The sequence below is a fragment of the Pteropus medius genome, unplaced genomic scaffold, assembly GCF_902729225.1.
Source record: "Pteropus medius unplaced genomic scaffold, Ma_sr-lr_union100, whole genome shotgun sequence".
NCBI lineage: Eukaryota > Metazoa > Chordata > Mammalia > Chiroptera > Pteropodidae > Pteropus > Pteropus medius.
Window position 1 is genome coordinate 478,447 of NW_024348534.1, and position 20,295 is coordinate 498,741.

Genomic DNA, 20,295 nt, shown 5'->3' on the forward strand with positions numbered 1-20,295 from the left:
TTCTCCCAACAAATTAATTCCAAATTAAATTATAAATTTTACTTGCTAAAATCTAGAGGCCTAAAATGTTAAAAAGAGAAATAAGAATCTTTTAAATCTTAGAAAATTAAAATATTAATAATTATAATAAGGAAAAAAATTTCATCTTTAAAGGTCTAGGAAAAAAAGCCTTATATTAGTCAATTAAATATATTGCATGTGTTACTGTTAGACATTTGTGGTGCCTTAAGTCAGTGGGTTTGAGTACAGATTTTCTTATACTATATGCTAATGAGTTCCTATAAATAATCATAATCTTATTCATTTTAGTGTATAATGACTTTAATTATCTAAATGAATCATAAGCTCATTTAAGGACTATTTACTTAATTCTGAAGTCACTGCCTATCACCAGGCTGTTATTCAGCAAACATCAGTTGCATTGAATTATTAATTGAATTCTATAATATTTCATTAACTCGAACACTGCTGATTAACAGGGATTTTGTCATTCCAAAAGTAGTAGTCACACAAAAAAGTAAGGCTTGTTTACATGAACAAATACAAGTAATCACTTTAGCAGTGATAGAGATTTTCACTCATATTTGAAGGTATGAGGATATATTCTTACATAAAGTGAAGTGAGTCCTTTAAAATCATTTTCTTTGATTTCCTTAATTTTATTGTTTTGAAGGTCAACCATTCGAGTATCAAATGGAATGTTGCTTGGGACGGAGGACAAACCTGAGAAATAAACAAATATGTTACATACATGTATGCTGAAGATGAGATTGCCAATATGTTACAAATGTGCGTTTGTTAAAATCTATTAAGGAACAGGTGACTTAACATGTGATAGATGACAAAAACATTGTTCTTTGGAAAGGCCCAAAGAGCTTTTCAAGTAACTTATTTATTTTTACAAGGTGTCTAGCAGGGTCTAGCTGTCACTGCCCATCTGCTGCAAGGTAACATGAGATGGAGGTAAAATAGAGCATGCCAGTACGACTGCAAGGAAGTGACCGACAGCTGAGGCACAGCTTCTGCTGATGCACTTTTGGCTGAGGAAAATTAAAGTGCTTTGTAAATTTTCAGGCTGTCGTAGTGCTAAATTGGAGTCTGTGAATTTTTATCATTTTAAGAGCCTCAACATGTAGAATATTGTGCTTAGAAAATAGATGAATTAGATTATTTTCATATACATTATCAAAAATTTAGCACCCATTTCTTGTAATAATGAGCTTCTCTAATTAGTCACAAATTATTTGATTTATAAAAACTTATTCATCCATACCTATTGTTGACATCTAGGTGTGTGGTATACTTTTATTGAATTCATCACCCACAGCATTAGTTATTTTCTAGCCATGTGCTCCAGTTTTAAGTTACCTTGGCCCACCTGTTAGTCACCATTCTCTCTCTGCAGGTATGAGAATAGTTTCCTTTTTCTATCTCAGATTAAGGTGCAACTGCATTTTCTTTGTGTAGGTACTCAATAAATGTTAATTAGATTATTTAAAAAATTTAAATGTATTTTTCCCTCTTGAATTAAAAACAAAGAGAACAGAAAATTACCAGGAGCTGTACATGGTGTGTTTCCTTACTTTTTTTTTTTTTTTTTTTTATTTTCCAGATGGCTGAACATACCCATCCCTGCTTGTTGTCAAACATTCCATACAATAGTTATGCTTGATGAGCATGGGGGTCTTGTTTTTCCGCAATATTTTATTGTTGAAATGATCAAACATACAAAGCCAAAAGAATTTTACAGTGAAAACCCATATTCTCTTTCTATTCTCAACACTTCACTATACTATACTTACTGTCCATCCATTGCTTCATCTTTAAAAAGATACATTTTAAAGTGAGTTTCAGATATATAAGTACAGTTTTGGTGAAGCCATCCCTACTCCTGAAGCTATATTTAATAACTATAATTGAAGAATTCAGTATCTAAATATTGTGAATATCAATATTTCACTCTGTAGCCTCCCTCCGTACTTTAAAACTGACAGCTCTTTTAAGAAGTTTGACCATAGATATGATGAGAGAAAAGGAGGTAACTTGTTGGGACAGCAAGGTTTTGTTAGGTTATTTGGGTTTTAGAAAATGAAGTGGAAGGTCTTATAGGAAGCTGGAAATCCTGTAGGAAGGGCCTCGTAACATAGACTTTGACAAACCTTCCCCTGTCCTACCCCTGATGAAATTAGGGGCTCTGAAAAGAATTTAATTTCCTGAGAGAGAAAGAGCGACAGGTGTCCAAACCTTTTTTCACTGTCAGTCGTCATAGGGGAGATGCGATATACATTGCTAATGGTGACATGTCATTTTAAAGGTAAGTGTCAGACTATTACAGATGGCCTTAAGTGAATTTCATTTAATAAAGTTTTCAAAGCTAAAGTATTCAGGAATACACTATTTGCAAGCAGCTGTCTGTAATGAGGTAGTTTGGTTTTTCTCAGCTCTTTGATGATAGTCATGTACTGGAGCAAAGCTATGTAGTGCTTCCTCAAATATCTTCAAGTTGAAGCAGATGACTTTGCTCTGGAACAAATATGAAGACGATCACATGAGGATCGTCTGTGTTGAAGATGAAAACCTCCTTAGTCGCAATCTTACCCTGAACCAATTCAGTTTACATCCCTCTGTATCAAAGTAGATATGTACATTTTTTATTGTGATTTTTGTTTTAGAAAGTACTTTCACATGCACCAACTCTGCAAGCTGATGGTAGAGTTGTTTCCTGCATGGGATGCAGCTAAGCAATGACAGTTCATTCTGATATTCTTTAACTCTAATCATTTCTCATACCAGAGTCTGTCTCAGCTTCTGCCTTTCTCCTTCCTGCTGCTCTTCCCACACTCATTCTTCATGTGCTTCCAGATTAGCTTTTCTCAAATATTGCTTCATCTTTCACCTCTTTTCACAAGAATGCCAAAAGTAAAGCTTAAAACTCATTTTTCCTAGCCTATGTAGTCCATTAAGAGTTTCTCAATGATTCTAGCTCATAGTAATCTCTTTTCCTGAATGCTTTTTGTTCACCTCTCTCATTTTGTCCCTTAATAGCACACTTTATTAAAGTCTCTGGAGTGGATTGTAACAAGCTTTGAGTATTGCCACAAATGCTGTAGCAGCAGGAAATGAGTCTAAAGATTTCAGAGGCACCATCTGCTCATAGGCATTCTGGAAGTTGCCCTGACGGGAGGCGTGCGTTATGGCAAATTTGAACTGTCACTTCCTTTGGAAATAGCTGTGTACAGCGACTCGATGTGAATTTCAATCACACCCTCTCCCTGAGTCGTGTATCAGTGTGCCCCTCTGTCTGAGAACACCTTCATTAGAAATATTTAAAAAATAAAATACTTGGCAGAGAATTACACATTCATAAGAGACTTTAGAAAGTAATCTAGTTCAACCACTTCTTTTCTTGACAATTGTAAACTCAAATCATTCAAAACAAATAGAGCATTGCCTTTAAAAGGTCTAGATTAGAGATTTCACAACTCTATAACCTATTTATTTTCCTGGACAGTAATTTACTTTGTTATTGTAGAAATTTGCTAGAGAGCACAATCTCAATCTGGTAACTAAGATAAAGAAAGCATAAAAACATCCACTCTCTCTGAAGGAAATTAAAATGAAGCACTTTGGTTCAAATTTGGGAAGAAAAGGAAATGTTCTATACATGAAATTGCCATTGTTTACCTCTGATTTTCTAGGTTTTTAAAATAAGTTGAGATACACTTTAGGGTTTGTTATGCTTTCTAAAAATTTAAATGAAAAATCTATTTACAGTTAATGAGCTGATTTTTGAAATTTTAGTGAGAACTTTTCCTGTTCTTTTAATTTTGTCAGAATAACATTATTCTCCAAAACAAGTTGACATATGTTCTTACCTAGATCAGAACAGTGTACAACTCTTGAGTAGCACTGGCATCCGAACGGACATGTTGGAAACAGATCGAATGGGAAGAAGGGGTTAACTGATTCTCTTGCTGGAAAAAGAGAGTTGTCAGGGTCAGTGTCACCATCACCTTCATCTTCCATGTCCTTCAGCATCATATTCTTCAGTGTCATGTGCGAAGGGCGGAATAAGGGTTTGGCAGAGCACAAAGTCAAGAACACTAGGAGCACACACTCCTTCATGTCGTCTTGTGTAGTGGACCAATCTAAGACTAAGTAAGACATTGAAGATTAAGTTAAACTTTAAACAGATACAATTCTTGTATCTGCACATTTTTTGGAGCTGACAAGAATACAACAAAATGGCATTCTTATCCATTGCTAGTATGAGAGTAAATTTATAAAAAATGTTAGAAAGCATTTCAGCAGTATGCATTGGAAGCTTTAAAATTATCTTTATTTTTCATCCAGTTATTATACTTTTTGGAATCTAATCTCAGGAAATAATTCTAATGTGCATAAAGATGTTCATCACAGAATTATATAATAGCAAAAAATTTAAAACAATGCTATGGTTAAATGGAAATAGTAAAATAAAATAGAGTATATTCATGAAGTACTTTGTAACCTATAAAATATTTGCAAAGATGTTGAAAATATGAAATATTTTCTTGAAATGAAAAAAAGCAAATATAAAAACTCCATGCATACCAAACAAAAGCCCTGACACAAATATACTCAAATGATGATAATTCCCAGTGGTAGAATCATGAGAACCGCTTGTGTCTTCTTTTTTTTTTTTTAATTTTTAGAATGAACAATAAGTGCAACTTTTATTGTTAGAAAACTAGTAAATGTTTTTTAAAAACAAAACTATTATTATACCTGTTTCCCAGATCCTTCCATTTCCTTAATGTCTATGTCACTTTCAAAGTAAAATCCTCATGTTCCCTTAGTGCAGCGGTCCCCAATCTCTTAGGGACAAGGGACCAGTGCTCCTATGAGAATCTAATGCCTGATGATCTGAGATGGAGCTGAACAGTGATGCTAGTGCTGGGGAACGGCTGCAAATACAGATAAAGCTTTGCTCCCTGGCCCGCTGCTCATCTCTTGCTGTGCAGCCCAGTTCTTACCGGGCCACTGACTGGGTCTGCAGCCGGCAGGTTGGGGACCCCTGCCTTAGCACAACATCTAGAAGTTTAATGGCTCTCTCCCACCACCCTCCCCAGTCTCACTCTCAGAGTTGGTCACTTTTTCCACAGTGTCATTTGGATTTCTTCTTTATAATCTGTTCCACTATCTAATACCTGATCCAAAGCATCTGAGATCCAGACTGTTCTTTCTTACTCATCTTTCCACTGCTTTCTGTTTGTTTGTTTCTTTGTTTGATTTTGGTGAGGGTGAGGCAGGTTTTGCTTTTAGTTGTATTTTTTAAAGCCCACACAAAACTAGAATGTACGAGCGAGAACCATCTGAGCATAGATTTGTTATCTGATGGTGGATATTCCCACAAGTACATTTGCATATCATGGTTTCTTAACCATCACCTGTGAAACATACATTCTTTGTAATTTTCAAAAAGTTAAAAGCATTATGCAGTCATCTAAAACACACTCATGACAGTCTTCCCTTTGGGGCATGCATTTGGCTACACAGATGCCTGTTGATGAGGCTGTGTCCTGGCAAGAAGGTATCTACACTCACTCAGATGTTCCTCAGCCAAGTCACCCAGTAGTACTTCCAGAGTAAATCAGAGTTGATCCAGCCTTAGGAAAACCTGGCTCCCCAAATCCTCGAATCATGCCAGCTGCTTACAATTTCCCAGAACAGAGGAATCAGCTTTAATATCTCTTTTTCTGGACGTAAAAATTGGAAGCGAATTAACATAATTAAAATGCTCGTTTATATGTGGTGTGACTTTTAATCACGAGAGGGAGGTTTAAAAAAAAAAATCCCTACTATCATCAGTTATTAACCTGATAATTAACATTATTTAATTCTTAGAAATCTAAATGGTGACATAAATATTTTGCCCACTGGGTAGCTAGACATCACCGGCTTGATATGTGAGGTTTTCCTGTGACAACCCACACAATCGTGTGCTGGGAAAGAGATTATAGGACATATCTGAGAATGGCAAAAGCTTTTCATATTTTATATTTATATCCTATTTCAGAACTCTGCACAGCCTTTGTGGAAGAGTCAATGCAGTTTATTCTAGATGCATCTCTCGTATTAACCATGAGGAGTAGGATGTGCAGAGAGCTTCATTGGCTTCCTCAAGGCCACATGAGTAAAGAGAATGTGTCCTATGTGTCCCAACCCATTCTCTGCATCTTCTGATATAGCCCATGCAGGAACCCTTTTGACTGTTATCCTAAAATTTAGTGGCCTCACAGGTACATTCTGTCATCTCTTCCTCTCAGCTAGTCCACACTGTTTTCTGTTTTCCGGTAAACATTTGTACAGAAATGTGTATGTGCATAGCTTGGGTTGGGACAGTGGGAATGGGACTAGTTGCGTGGTCAGATTTGTGTGGTCACAGAGAGGTTGTGCTGGCAATTCAAAGCCCAGCAGCTTCTGTCAGCTATTCTGGGGGATGAGCAGGTTAGTAGTCTGTATTCCTATCACTCTGGAATCCTGGCATGAGTGGCTGGTTAAGGTCAGCTGGGCTTTCTTTCCAGTATCAATTTGTCTCTTGCACATTATTTCTGCTTCATGGCTGCCTGCCTAACTTAGATCCATTGTTTCTTGATCTTAGGCTTCTTCATGGTTCCTGGCTCCTTAATGCTTGCTTCCCAGCTTTGCCTTGACCTCCAAATCTCTCATTCCCTAGCTAATGCAGTTCTTGGTCCTTAGCTAAACCAAGCTTATCCTGGTACCAATTTATTCTTTAACATTGTTTCGCATTGCACCTTTATCTTTTGGGTCCATAGCTGCCCCTAACCTTGTATGACCTTGGCAGAGAAGCAGTTGAATTAAATGTTATTTGAGATCCTGTCTCTGGCTTTGTTTGAGGTTGCTAGAGTTTTTCAGTGGTATCTATCAGGTACCAGGCACAGTGTTAGGATGTGGAATCTGTGAAGGGCCTCTCTTAACGGAGATGCCCTTCCCTATCCTGTTTCTTGCTCTAAAAGCAAAACCACAGCTCCTAATCTGCTACTCTTAGGCAGTATGGGACTGTTGTAAAAGTAATACTTAGTCAGGTGCATTAGTAGAAAAACTGAAAAATAAATATCCAAGTTTGTAAGTAGAACTAAACTGCAAGTAGCCTGTGTTGACTGTATACGCTATGGCTCGAATACTTTGGAATAATCTCCAGATGTGTGGTCCCCAGATTCTGATAGTAAAATTCTTCATCATAAGTCTCTCTTCTCTTCGTAACCCTCAGTTTATTGTTTGAGACCAATAGAAATAAAGACATCTATAAAATATACACTCATGAGAAAAAGATTGAAATAGAATACACAGACCTAATAAAGAGGGATAGTGAGATTATGAGTGAAAGATTATTTTCCTCTCTGATGCATATTTTTAAATTATTATGTTGCTTTCTAAATATTTTAAATATCAGCCTGCCAACAAAAATATCTTTGCTCTGGTCCTCCATGTACTTTTGTCTTTTCCTCCCATTTCTGTAGCAGTAGACAGTACAATTAAATTAAAGGTTTCCTACACACTGTCCCCTAAAAGGCCATTAATAGTGCTCACTTGTTAGGAAGTTGTTTGGGACCACAATTTCTTGAGGCCTAGCCCTATTTACTGTAGTCTATGGGAGAGGAAGAGTTTGGTTAAAAAAAAAAAAAAAAAGTGTTTGAGTTGGTTGGCTGGTTGTTTGAGTTTCAGTATTTTTTTGTAGAAACTTAGATATAACTTAGAGGTATAAAGGTTATAGTTTCCCAGTCTAGACCAGAAAAATCTTTTTAACCCTTAATATATCTGAAATTTAGACCTAAGAAAACCATAAAACTTTAAGACTCATGTATAATAAGATGAATGTGTTAGAGTACCAGAGTGGGAAACCAGGACGAGTAGGCTTTCCCTGTGGCCTGGCAGCTGGGGTACTTATCTTCACTCCTACAAACCCCACCATCCTTCCGCTTCCTGCTCCTGTTCCATTCATGGTGTCCTGTGACAGGAGAGCCTGAGAGTGCAGTGCAGGTTAGGATGAGAAGAGCAGGTGTGACTGACATAGAGCTGGGAGGACACAGAGAAGCCAGGCACACAGACGAAGGAGAGGAAGGAAGCCAGGCATGGGGAGGGGATATTTTTTCTTTTCTATGTCCCTTCTTAAGGTTGCTGACCAGCCAGACCCTCCCTTCCTCTCTCCCTTCCACTTTGTTCTTTCTTATACTGATTAGTTATGTGAGACCCTTCCTGCCTTAGATGAGGTGGAGACTCTGGCCTGCTAGATTAGACAATGGCACATGTATGGTAGTTAGGAAGCTTTCCAGTTGCTGGCTGTTTGGGGCAGCCACCTGTTATGCCTTCCTGGGCCCTTCCTTGGTGAGTAAGAGGAGACCTGTGGAAGCAGGAAATGTCATCTAGTTGAAACTCCCTCCTGATGTTGGAGGTTCCTCCAGAAGATTCTGGACCAGATAATATGTCCACTCTCTGCTTGCATGACTCCAGTGAGAGGAATCAGGGAGCACACCTCCTCGAGAGGCATCCAGTTCCACTGTTGTCCATCTGTGGTTGATAGAAATTCTTTATGTTGAAACCAAAAATGCCTTCTGGCACATTTTTCTCAATTTACTAGTTCTGTCTTCTGTTAGTCATGTAAATTAATCTTATATTTTTGCATTCTCATTCTGGTCACCTTATTCCATTTTAGCAATTTTTTTTATCAGAAAAATATTGGAATGTCCAGGAGGGAATACCATGTAGCATTGTTTTTTTTTTTTTCTCTATTATTCAGAAAGAATATAGAGAATATTATTTCTCATTTAAAATGATGTGACTTTTAGTCGTTTGTCTTATTTTAAATTTCAAGTTTATTAATATGGCTCAAACTATATTAATTGATTAATTTTGGTAGTATTTAAATTGTGTTATTTTTTAAAACCTTTAAAAATATTTGTCTTGTTCTCAGGAAGACTCAGTGTTTTCCCAATTTAGACCAGTTTTGCCAGAGTTTCTTACTCATCGAAAGCTTTGGGTCTTGGTTTCAAGTTCCTCTTAATCAAAATAATAGTTGGAATATTATTTTGGTACTAATGCTGTTATTAATAAACCATGGCCCATTAAGGTTTTACTCCCATTGTCCTCTTTTACATCTGAAGAAGCTGAGTCAGTCCTGCACTGTCTACCTCCTCAGTCCTGCACTGTCTACCTTACTGCATAGCCTCCTCCAAGTGGGTCTTAATCCCACAGTAACTTCTAGATAGTAACCAGACTCTCTTCGGATAAGAGGTTTGCCCAGGTTCTCAGGACTGGAAATGTAGCTAAGAAATATCTTTCTGAATTTGCATAAGTTCCTATTTTCCATTTAAATTTTCCACAAACTTAGAATGGAAAATTTGTCTAAGTGAAATGGTATTTCCTCTCAGACACTATTATTAGGAAAATAAGTCACTGTGCTTTTAAATCCCATGCTTAAAGGTCTGCTTGGCAACTTTACCCCTTGGCTGAAATATTTCTATCAGTTCACAAGTACCAGTAGTAGTTTTCAGTATATATATGTTATATAACATACTCTGTGTATTCACAGAAGGATTCTAGACTAAATTCAGGTGTAACCAAGACACAGCTTTGTAAGTGAACAAGTTAAATGTTCAAACATGCATTTGGAAACTTATTCACAGTATGTTTTGGTCATGAAAACTGATACTTTTATAGACTATGCTTTCCTTAAAGAAATAATTAACTTTACCTTAGAAGTATACATCGCATCTGATTAAAGACCTTGCTGGCCACTTTTCCTTCTATACCAATTTTGTCCTTCATCAGTTTTTCATTGCATCTGGCAACCTAGCTGTCTTAAAAAGCAAAAATCTTTTACCTCTTCATTTTTATAGGTGTTTCCTATAGTGCCTTAAGACTTGTGCTTATAAAGTTAATCTATTTTGTCTCAAACCTCAGATCAGTTATCGAATATTCTTTTAAGTGCAGTAGTTACTTGTAACAAAAGACTGCACGTTCCTGTTCCTTCATCTTCCCGCCACTACTATATTGCTAAACAATGAAAATAAACAAAACATCAAGATGCTTTCACATAGCCTCTAGGTTTATGATTTATTTTTCTTTTCTTTTTTAAACAACCCAGTGATTCTTGGTGGTATTAAAAAAAAAAAAAAACCAGTTTTATTTTTGGAGAGTTATAGACCCCTCAGGTTTCTTTGTGATTTCATCCTACACCATGTGGCCACTGTTATGGCTGTCATACCTCTGAACAGATTAACAAGAAAGAATACAGTTCTCTATTTAGATTATGAGGCAGTGGAATATCAAATACATTGTTTAATTTTTTTTAAATTTTGGACTTAATAAAGATTTTATTTTGGGATGGGACAAAAGAAATCTTTGTTTTAAATTCAGGCTTTATGGATTTTGTGAAAAGAAGTTTCTAATTTTTCATGTTGAATATAGAGCTAGTTAACCTATTGCTGATAAACATTCTTTCTTGGAATTATATGGATTTCCATTTTAACTTACAGTGTCATTTCATTACGTAAGAATAAGGAAGATATTTATCAAGGGAAAATAGGAATATTCAAATGTGTAAGTAAAAATGAATAATTCATGTTTTAAAAATACATTAGAAAAATACATTAGAAAATAGTCTTACATTTCAAAAGAAATATTTGCTGTTTTATTTAATGTATTCGTGACATTCTCAAACTTCCTTATCATTAATTATTAAGGTACTATTTCACTAAGAACATACAGAAGTTTGTTTAAATGATTTTTAAAATCAATCATGTTAATATTTGTGGTAAAGCATAATGACAGGTTTTCATTTAGCTTTAAAAAATGTCACAATTATATTGAAAATAAATTCATTATAAAACATAAAATGCTAGAGTAATTTCAAGTTGAATTAAGTGCAGGTATTTAAGAAATTAATTATACATATAATCTTCATCATATAATTTATAAGCATTTATGTTAATAATATTAATGTCTCCTTAGTATTGATTATAAAATAATTGTACACTGGTACATGAAAAAAAAAAGACATGAAAACATACCTTAAAAGAAGAGAGTAAGTCCTCTTGAAAGTAAATTTTCCACTGTGTACTACTTATCTGTAATGAAAATGTTCTCAGGTACTTAAGAAGATGAGGTATTACATTTAAAAGAAAAGCACTCTTCAGCAGAGCCTGGTGTGGCTGCACTCTGGGTGACACTGAAATAAGCTGCTTCCACAGATTAGCCCATGTTAGTACTGAGGAGCGAGATTAAAACTTGTTACTGCTCATGTGTTTTCCATCACTGTTTGTATTGTAGCCAAGACTTCTAGCTAAACTCTAGACGTCTACTGGAAGATTCTGAAGAAAAAAAGAGTGTTTAATAATGCATGGCAACCGAAAATGTGGTCAAAGTCATTCAAGAAATAGCTGATTTTAAAAAATACTTTATGAAATTCTTAAATCAATGAATACTTATAGATTTAAAATTTTTAATTCATTCACCCTATGTAGACCAACAAAATATTTGTCAGTCTTAGTAAAGAGTACCAATATTATTGAAGTATAAACCCAAACTCCAGATGTATCTGAGAAAGGAGCCATGCTATTGTTTTCTTCAGATGACTGAAGTTATATCAAGTATTCTCATGATTTTCTTTAAAAGCTTTTAGCCCTGCCGTAAGCATGTCAGGAGAAATGTAGACCAGGCCCCATACAGTGACCCCAGCCCCAGCCTATGTGCTGTGATACAGACATGAACACATAGATCCAGATGATACCTGCTTAGACTTTCCCTTTTTGAGAGAATATCAGCTGTGACTATACAGTTTTTAGGGAGGACTTGGGAGCAGGAAGACATCATTGTCTGAGAAGAAAGGCATTGTTAGCATGCCCTTTCCCACTTACCCCTGAGAGAATGCCCAATTCCCATATCAACTAAGACATCATCCTTCAAGAGAGGACATTTTCCTAAAGCTCATGAGAAAGACTCACAGTGCTAGGTGATACCAATGGGTCTTCCTGGTATGCAGATGTGGGGGTCAGCGTAGTTGCAAAGCACATTTCCAGTCAGCAGAGTCTCTTCTCTCTTCCGTAAAGAATCTGACTGTCCTTTCTTACCTCCTAGAGAAATGGCAGCTACAGCCATAGAGAGAATATTGTGCCTCAGATATGTAGGGTGGCCAGGCCTCACTTAAATAAAATACCCTTACTTGGACCTCAGGTCGGTCAGTTTCATACGCTGGCTCCCAAGAGGCTTCAGGCCTGCTCCAGATGCAGCACCTGAAGACTGGCAGTCTTCCTGTTTGGTTAGAATGCTCATGTTCCCATTTATCCAGTTACGGTTAGTTCAAAATGTGTATCTGATACCATTATGAATTTGGACATTTGGAAAGTTGAACTGGATTTTATTAACCTGAGTTTCATCAGAGCTGTGGCTATATATGGGAAGCTCTTGGGAAAAATCCCGTTTGTCCTATACAATGTTTCGCTTTTTAAATTTTAACTGAAGTATATATATTACAAAAATATAAGCACATCGTAATGTTATAGCTCAATTAATTTTCACAAACTAGACCCTGGTCAAGAAATCCCCGCATTCCCAGAGCCCTCCTCAGAATCTCTCTATTCAGAGGCAGCTTGACTTCAAACACTGTAGCTTATTCCTGAACTTTACATAAATGGATCAATCATACAGGGCATTCTCTTTTGTGTCTGGTTTTCTTCATTCAGTGTTATGTTTTTGAGATCCATCTAGGTCATTGTGGTGGTTAGCAATCATTTGTTCATTTTCATTACTGTGTGGTATTCTATTATATGAATATGCCACAAATTATATATTTTATATATGATTTTATATATAATTTTATGATATGTACATAGTCAACTGAGTTAATTCCTGTTCAGAGTGCAGCTCTGAATATTCAAACATTCTTTTTGTCTGAGGCTCATGTGTATGTATTTTTAAGTAGAATTGCTGTATTTAAAAATTATGAGGTTTCAAGTTCTCTTGAAAAGTAAAGCTTTGCCATCCTGGTTTTACATGGCCCCACTCGCCTTGGGCTGAGTGGTGGCTCCTCCTCTCAGTGAGACATGTGCTTCTTACTCTCTACCTTTGCTTTTGTTCACATAGTTTGTCCACGTCACCCTCCACTCAGTCATGTCTTCTACACAGGCCTTCTAAGGTGGGGTTCTACTTCTTTGTCTGGAGAGCTGAGAGGCACTTCCTCTGATGTTGTTTTTCTAAAGGTGTGTTACAGCCTCTTTCTCTTCTCTGCTCTTGTGAACCCAAACTTGTCTTCTACCAATGTCTTGGCTTTGATCTTTGGTCAATGGTCTTGAGGAAAGAAATAGGCCCTGGAGTATAATACTGGCTTGGAGTGATATATTTGACTTATTCATCCTATTCTGCAGACAGCAAAGCCAGGCATTCAACCCAGTATCCAGACCCCCTCCCATAGTTTTGCGACTGAAGGGTCTGAAGGTCCACCTCACAACTGCAGAGCCGGTCCAGCATGTGCAGACACACCATTTGGAAAGAAATTGAATTTTTTTCCCCACATCTTTGCAGGTTTTTATTCCAGACATAGCAGTGTACCTCTTCTTCCCTAAAATAGTGTGAGGAGAAAATCTTTTGTTTTTGGTTCCTGTAGGGGTTCTGTGGAAGGGATCTAATTCTTTTCTGTCTTTGTTTGTTTGTTATTTTTGTTTGGGTTTTGTCTCATCAGGCTTTGGTCTAATATTGGAGAAGTAGTTTTACCATATCAAACAATATCTTTAGGAATCATGAATAACCTGTACATTATTGTATGGTAAACAAAAAAAAAAATTACAAAACTGAAAAAGTAGTAACATTTTATGAACAGAGACATGGATTGCCATAAAAAGTTCTTCAACACAAATTTCTTTCATGGCTCAGTATATTCCAATCATGTAAAAATAAATTGCTTATGACCCTTCTGACCTTCTGCTGTAGAAATGGAGCAGTCAAAGTCCAAACAAATAAAAACTGGAAAGGGCCTTAGAAGTCATCTCATTCAAATTAAGAATACAGGGAGTGAGGATTAGGGGTGACTGTGGCCACATGTGACGCTTTCCTGAGCTCAGGTATCACTCATGTGATTGAGTTTTGTGGTTTACCAGCTAGTATCTGGTGTCTCCTTCCCTCTCTGTCCTCACTTTCTAAGTACAATGAAATGGATTGTATAACAGTCTGTTAGTCTATCTGTTCATTCAATGAATGTTGTTGAGTGCTATAGAGAAAAGCAAGATCAGGAGAGTAGAGGGAGCGGGGAGGGAGTTTAGTCATCAGTGAAGCACTGAGGGATGTGAGGGAGCATGCCTTGCAAATACCTAGTTTAAGAATGTTCTAGGCCATTGAATCCTAGGATGTAAATAGCATATGTTCTTTATGTATAACATAGAGTTTGTATATAGTAGGCACTCATAAGACTTCTAAAAGGAGTGGATGGTTATGATTTTATGGGTTCTTTTTTGAATGTTCAGGCGTCCCTCATGGTGGACTAGATTCTGGTTTATAATGAATTGTCTTTATATTGTAGCATAGATCACAACCCACTGGCAGTATTTAGTCTGCAGATGTGTTATGTTTGGAGCATATGGTATTTTTAAAAACCAGGAAATTTTATGTCAAAGTTCAAATTTGCAGAATATCTTTAAAAAATCAATCCGACAAAGCCAGCTCTTAATTCCTGTGCAGTTCCAGCAATTGGCTATGCTCATGGTAGCAACCATCTTCAGATGGGCTCCTGGTCTCTGGTTCTTGGCTGTTTTTCCCTCCTCTACCCACTGTGCTGTTGAGGACTCACTTCTGCAACTCAAAGCCTGAGGGACATTTCACTCTGAAAATGAATTAATGCCACAAATTTTCATTTAAAATGAATTAAGTTTAATTTATGAAAAATGAAGAACTTACACAATTTATAATATTGCGCAGGCATCACATATTTTTAATAATGCCTCAAGTCTTACCTTGCAGATTATTTCTTAATTACAAGAGGAAGAAGATACCACCTGAACCAAATTTCTCAGCATCACCAATAACGAGCCAGCACATTTTGTGCCTTGTGATATGATACAAAAATAAGTATGTGACATCACTTAAGTGAGATTCTTGCCAAAAATGTTTACCTAAATCTAATCGTGAGGAAACAATCAGACAAATGCAGATTAGGGGACATTTTACAGGATAGCTAGCTTGGATCCTTCAACAAAGTAAAGCTATGAAACCTCATATAGGTAGGGAAGTCCTAGTCTGTATTACAAAAGACTAAAGGATCAGGATGTGAACTCTGGTTGGATCTTGAAACATACACACACATACACAGCAATTTAGGACATCGCTGGGACAATTGGGGAAATCTGAATATGGACTCTGTGTTAGGTAATACTTAGTCTTAAATTTCTTGGATTTAATAATGTGAGAGAACGTCATCATTGTCTCAGGGTTATATAAGAAAATATCCCTGTTCTTAGGAGATTCATACAGAAACGACATGTTATAATATCTGCAATTTACATTCAAATGGTCCAGCCCCTTTCATCTGCACATACATGTATATGTATGTATAGATATGGATATGGAAAGAGAGAAAGAGATAAAACGAATTTAACAAAACATTATTATTTGGTGAATGTAGGTGAAGAGTATACAGTTGTTTATTATATTAGTCTTTCAACTCTTCTGTGGCCTTAAAAATATTATTAAATAAATGGGGGAATAAAAGCTAAATAATTGTGGAAAATAAGGCCATTTGCCTTAATTTTAAGTCTTAAAATTAACTTGTTACGTATTTATATATACAGTTTATTTTAAGTAAATTAAGGCGTTACCCTGAAAGGGACTCTTCACCTAGCGTACATGAATCCCTAGAAGATATGGGAAAGGATTTATGCATCTTTGCTACATGTAGTGTTTTGCATATATGTATTTTTCTGTATAGAAGATTCATCATAGCCTTCATAATATCCTCAAAGGGTTCCATCCTTCAAATAGTTAAGAACTACTGCCCTAGAATAGATTTTCATTTTATAATGCATTCTTTATTCTGAATATTGCAATACTAGTTAAATTAGCATTTCAGACAGGTCATGTATAAATTTAACAATTGTGGATGTAATTCCCAACTTATTCAAAACAAATAAACCTTCAGCAGATTCTAATTTATAAAAAGACTTGCTTGAATCAGCGGATAGTTTAGTGTAAGTTTATTCGACCACAGAGAGTCTGTTACTTAGAAACACACAGTGACATTTTAATAACATGATGTATTTCTTGTCTTTTCCAAACTAATATGTGTTTAGTGCAATCACATGTTATTTTTAATACAATCTGCTTTCTCTTGTGTGGACTCACATTCTTCACATTTTGTGCAAAGGAAAAAATATGCTAGACTGTAAGTTTTTATTTTATCCATGTTCATGTAGAAAGAGAAACATAACTTCAAAGAAGAAAGAGTCACGCCTTTATTTTTTTCGTTGTTTGATCACTAAGCTCTATTTACTGGTTGGAAGCATTCATTTCTTTGCAGATAACTGTGTAACCGAATGTATTTCAGCATGGCTTACAGTCTTAACAGTTCCTTTTCAGCACTTTGAAGCAGAGACCTGAGTAATAGGTTAGAATATGCTGAAGTGTTGTTTAAGACACATAGGATCAAACGTGTGATAACATAGGACTACATTGTTTATGATAGATTTTTAGTTTCTCTGAAAATCTTTTACAAATGCCTCTGGATCTGTTCAATTAGGTTCAATCAGAGCTGGTGTTCACAGGGTAGTAATGAAATAATTATACTCCCTAGGAGAACCGTCTGCCCAGAGCATGCTGCACTCAGCTACAGATAGGAAGGCCGAGGCTTTCACACCGACTCTTACTCTATCCCTGTACACCTACGTGTGGGTTATCTCAGAAATAGAAATCTATCTGCAGGACAGGTTTATTGATCAGATACTCTTCCAGTTTGATTGGCCATTTTAATTATGATTTATAATTATGATTTATAAGTAATTACACTTATATGTCAGACTTATTTTTCTTTTCAATAATCAGGATTTTAAAAAAATCTGCTTCTGAACTACTCCCATGTCTATAACAAGAAATAGTTTAGACTCTGAGTCCCAGTTTCACTCTGTGTTTATGGAGCCACTACTCGAGCACATTCTGCTCTAAATTTACTCTGCTCTGTGCCATGGATATGAGCATGCAGTGACACAGAGGAAAGGCAGCCAAAATTGGGAGGACCGCTGACATGGCTGCAGGGTCCCACTGCAGCCTGGCCCTCTATGGAGAGTATTTGTTGATCCCTGTCATAGTGTAATAGGCCCACTCATTTTCTCACTGTATTTCATAATCTAAGGAATTAATTTCCTTGAATAATTAATATCTACCATATTAAGAGGCTTGGCAGCCTTGAGCAAGTCACTGAACCTTCCTCCCTGTGGTTTCCCAGGGCCTGTCCATGAAGGAGTGGATACTCACTTTATCTGACATTAACCCTGTGCCTGGCAATGTAATGGACATCGCCTCATTTAACCATCCCAGCAGCCCTGGGGGATAGATGTTGTTCCCCCCAGTTTCATGGTTGAGAAACTAGAAATCAGAGTCTAACTTGGCCAAGTCCACAACTAAGAAGGACTCCAGTTCAGAACTACGATACTCGTTCTTGTTTAACTACAAGAGATGGGCCTCATGTTTCATAGACTTCTAGGGCATAAGGGCCCCTGGAGTCATTTGGCATAAGTTAGAGATGGCCAGAAACTTCTCACTATTTTCATGAGTACTTTTAATATTTTTGAACTTTCAGCTGACCAAGGATCTGAATTCACATTCAACTGTGGACAGATAAATAGTTGTCATTATTAATCTGTAAATACTTCTATGAGGAAATATTCTGTTTTCTAAATAAGGGAAAGTATTGGAATAAATATCATAGGTTTTACCCCACCCTTTGAGGTTTTACTTAAACAGCAGAATTTGAGTATTTTATTCTTTTATGTCAGCATCTATGAAACTAGTAATTCATGGTATGTTTAAATAATGGCTTTGGAAAACATAGTCAATGTTGCTATTATGCAGAACAGTCAGTTGATTCCTAAGTATTACCAGTTGTCAAACCATGACTTTATTGTTTATAAAAAATGCTCTGTGCTTTCTGATGTCCATATTAGGAAATATTAATAAGAAATTATTTCTTATTAATTTTATGACTATATAAATGTTTTTCAGTTCAGTTTTTCACTTTTCCTATGTAAATCCTTAAATTTGCAGATCCTTTTTTGTTTTGTTTAGGATTATTGTCAATATCAACTTTGGATAACTTATGAGCTGATCCAGATTAAACTAAGGGGATCAACAGTCATTTTAGCTCCTACTTTGCCCACAGAATACAGAGATCCAAGAAATGAATTGTCTCTATTCTAAGTTTCACAGTCTTTGGTGGGAAACAAGATACAGCAGGTATATGCCCTAGCTGTTTACCATGCAACGCCCCATATGCAAAGAAATAATCAATACAGATCTAATTCATAGTACCAGATTTATCTGTTGCCAGGGTGGTGGCACACACACTGAAGAGAGGGGTGCTTTCTGAGGAACCAGGAAATAGTCATCTTTGGTTGAACATGCTGGCTGCTCTCAATTTTATATGAGAGTTTGGTAATAATAAATATACTCATGCATACTGCATTTCCCAGATGCTTTTTATTCTTCTCCAGTTCTCATAACAGCCCTATGAGGTAGGGCTGGAAGGTTTTGAGGGTAGTGAGAGAACTATTAAAAGATTAAATAGCTGAACTTCAAAAAGTAAAATAACCTGCCCAAGTTCCTGGCGTTTTGCAAGACACAAAACTGATAGTAACAAGAGAAGTCAACATAATTTTTATATGTATCTTTTATAAATTATTTTAGAAATATGAAAGATCATTACATAATGAAAATTTTAATATGTGGTTTTGGTAGGGTCTACTATATAGTAAATACTAATAGCTTTATGTTAAATTGAACTGAGGAAAAGGATACACTTGAGCAAATTAGGGTAAATATGATAGGTGCTAAAATTTTTCAAAAATTCATTAGGTTTACATTTACAAGGGTACAGTTAAGGATAATTAACTTATATATTAAACAAGCTCCACTGCTTTCCATAAAATCTTTTGATCTTGAGTAAAGTATAACAAGGGTGATCCTAATATATTCTAACACTTTTTGGACTTACAGAAAAGTTTAAAAAATAGTATGGAATTCACATATACCCTTCTCCCAGCTTCCCCTAATGTTTATAACCATATAAATAACCATAGAACAATTCTCAAAACCAGGAAATTAACATTACAATAGTATTTTAATTTCACAGATGTAATTAATAAGGAACTAAATAACGCCGACCCCAATAATTAAGTGTATTTATACCAATGATTGTAGCATAAGGTCTTAAAGAAAATAAATTTTTGTTTTAACTGTAGAATAATAAACAGAACCCTTATTCATAAATTCTACCTGTTGTTCTTTACTGCCCTTCACTTCTTGGTCTTGAACCATAACATACATAATTTTTAAATGGACTTGGGGATTTTCCAGCTAATAGCAGTACTCACAGGCCTATATATTGTAAAAGACATGCTTATTTTGTTACAGATTCTCCCTGTCTAGCCCAGCAGTGCATAATATCCTAGTCCCATGAGAAAAACTTTGCCAAGAGATGGCTTCTTTCTAGAGTGTGAAAATGAAACTCCATTAAAGTGCTAGAAGACGAAACCTTCTGGATATATTTTTGGTTGTTCATCTGTGATTGGTGAATCAGATAAACTAGCATAATGATACTGAGTATAACATGATATGCAGTCTCTCTTATTGATGACAAATGTTACTACAACAAATATATGAGTACAGTTTATAAATGACAAAGGAAAAAGTGGAATTACTTGATACCCTGTGGTTTAAGAACAATACTTGAATATGATCTTATGCATGAAAATGCATAGGATGATATTTCTCTTGTTTTAATATAATTATTTTCAAGATGAAGGTGTTCCAGTGTTGAATCACCATCTTCTTCCGGATTGCAAATTTGTTCTGGAAGAATATTCCTAAGGAAAAATAGACATGAAAATCACAAATGGTCCAAGTAATATTCTTACTTTATAATTTAGAAATTTTATATTTGTTTTAAAAATTTTCTTGTTCTTAAATAAAAATGGATTTCTTTTTTGTATTATATACCAGGAAAAGTTCCAAATACATAACAGATCTAAATGTGAAAAAATA

General features: G+C 35.8%; 2 protein-coding genes across 3 annotated transcripts in view; both read right to left on the reverse strand.

Annotated features, from left to right (window-relative positions):
- Positions 1-11,311, reverse strand: part of ASPN (asporin) — a 41,176-nt gene extending 29,865 nt beyond the window's left edge. The window contains exons 1-3 of the mRNA XM_039880378.1: positions 11,073-11,311; positions 3,876-4,154; positions 611-723 (exon numbers count right to left, since the gene is read on the reverse strand). Of these exons, the coding sequence (XP_039736312.1) occupies positions 611-723; positions 3,876-4,125 (363 nt within the window). The 5' untranslated portion in view covers positions 4,126-4,154; positions 11,073-11,311. The remainder of the gene's footprint in view (positions 1-610; positions 724-3,875; positions 4,155-11,072) is intronic.
- A 4,910-nt stretch (positions 11,312-16,221) lies between these two features.
- Positions 16,222-20,295, reverse strand: part of ECM2 (extracellular matrix protein 2) — a 37,656-nt gene continuing 33,582 nt past the window's right edge. For both annotated transcript variants that reach the window (XM_039880367.1, XM_039880366.1), the window contains exon 10: positions 16,222-20,117. In XM_039880367.1, coding sequence (XP_039736301.1) covers positions 19,949-20,117 — 169 coding nt within the window. In that variant the 3' untranslated portion in view covers positions 16,222-19,948. The remainder of the gene's footprint in view (positions 20,118-20,295) is intronic.